This window comes from Austrofundulus limnaeus, unplaced genomic scaffold, assembly GCF_001266775.1.
Source record: "Austrofundulus limnaeus strain Quisiro unplaced genomic scaffold, Austrofundulus_limnaeus-1.0 Scaffold193, whole genome shotgun sequence".
Classification (NCBI taxonomy): Eukaryota; Metazoa; Chordata; class Actinopteri; order Cyprinodontiformes; family Rivulidae; genus Austrofundulus; species Austrofundulus limnaeus.
The window spans coordinates 989717-990818 of NW_013952595.1; the positions used below are offsets into that span (position 1 = coordinate 989717).

The 1102-nt window shown below is 36.1% G+C and overlaps 1 protein-coding gene across 1 annotated transcript in view; it reads right to left on the reverse strand.

Moving 5' to 3' along the window:
• The window catches only part of fbh1 (F-box DNA helicase 1), a gene marked incomplete in the record, with an annotated part of 19040 nt that overhangs the window by 6971 nt on the left and 10967 nt on the right, over nt 1–1102 (reverse strand). The window contains 2 exon segments of the mRNA XM_014018466.1: nt 502–608; nt 719–841. Coding sequence (XP_013873920.1) covers nt 502–608; nt 719–841 — 230 coding nt within the window.

Here is a 1102-nt window from a genome sequence, read left to right on the forward strand (position 1 = left end):
TCTAGGGGGTTAAATAAATAATTTTCATTTAATAATCAATTGTAGTATATTATAGTTTTGGAGAATCGTCACTACATTTGACTGAGGGAGTACTGAGTGGTGTAACAAAATGGCTCAGGAGGTACTGTACACAAGTCTAAAAAGGTTGAGAACCACTGTTCTRTAGCCTCCATAGCTAAAGCCCATCAAGGCTCTTCCAAATGACGATCACTATAATTAATAAAATGTTCTCTATACTATACTACACTATACTAATATTGTCAGTAAGTAGGAGATTTTACACTTTAAATGTTTACTGATCTAAGTCTTATTTTAATGTTTTAAATGGATGTGATGTATCCTTTTTAAAGGGAATATCCATGACACTAAAACAAAACTGAGGTTAAAAGGAATAATCATTTGAACTGTTAGACTGGATGTTCAAACAAAAATCTAAAAGAAAAAAAGCTGAATTAAAAAGCTAAAAATAGTATAGTTTAAGCAGTGATGATGATGTCGCACCTTAGCCACAGAGAGAATCCGTAAGATATTTTTAGTGGCGACCAAGGTGGTTCTGGCCCGAGTCACCGCCACGTACAGTAGGTTCCACTCATCAGCTGGAATTTTAGCTTTCAGAGGAAAAAAAAAACAACATCACAAAAACAGACCATCAATTATGAGCAGAAAGAGGTGTGGTGTGGAATAAATGGAGAAAAAGAGGAGTTTTTTTTAAACGTACAAAATGTGAAGTCATGAAAGCGGAGGTTGTGTCCTGAGGAGGGGATGGTGACAAAGTCGTCACTGATGATCACGGTGTCAAACTCCAGACCTTTAGCCTTGTGGACCGTCCCAACTATAAAGTCTAGAGTAAACAGGACACAAATATAAAAGATTTATACAAATCGCAACATCTACAGAATCACAGAGTTAGAAAAAAAAAACAGTGTCATTTTTTTCCTATGTTGTGCAACTCTGTTCAGTACGGAAAACAAAAATGTCAGCACCATTTATTCATTGGAAAGGCTTATTTTTAAAAGCCCCTGCGAATAGTCCAGATGAGGAAACATCCATTCAGAAGGCTGATGAAACATTTATGATTCAGCCGCCTTCTTCCTTTTTCTCT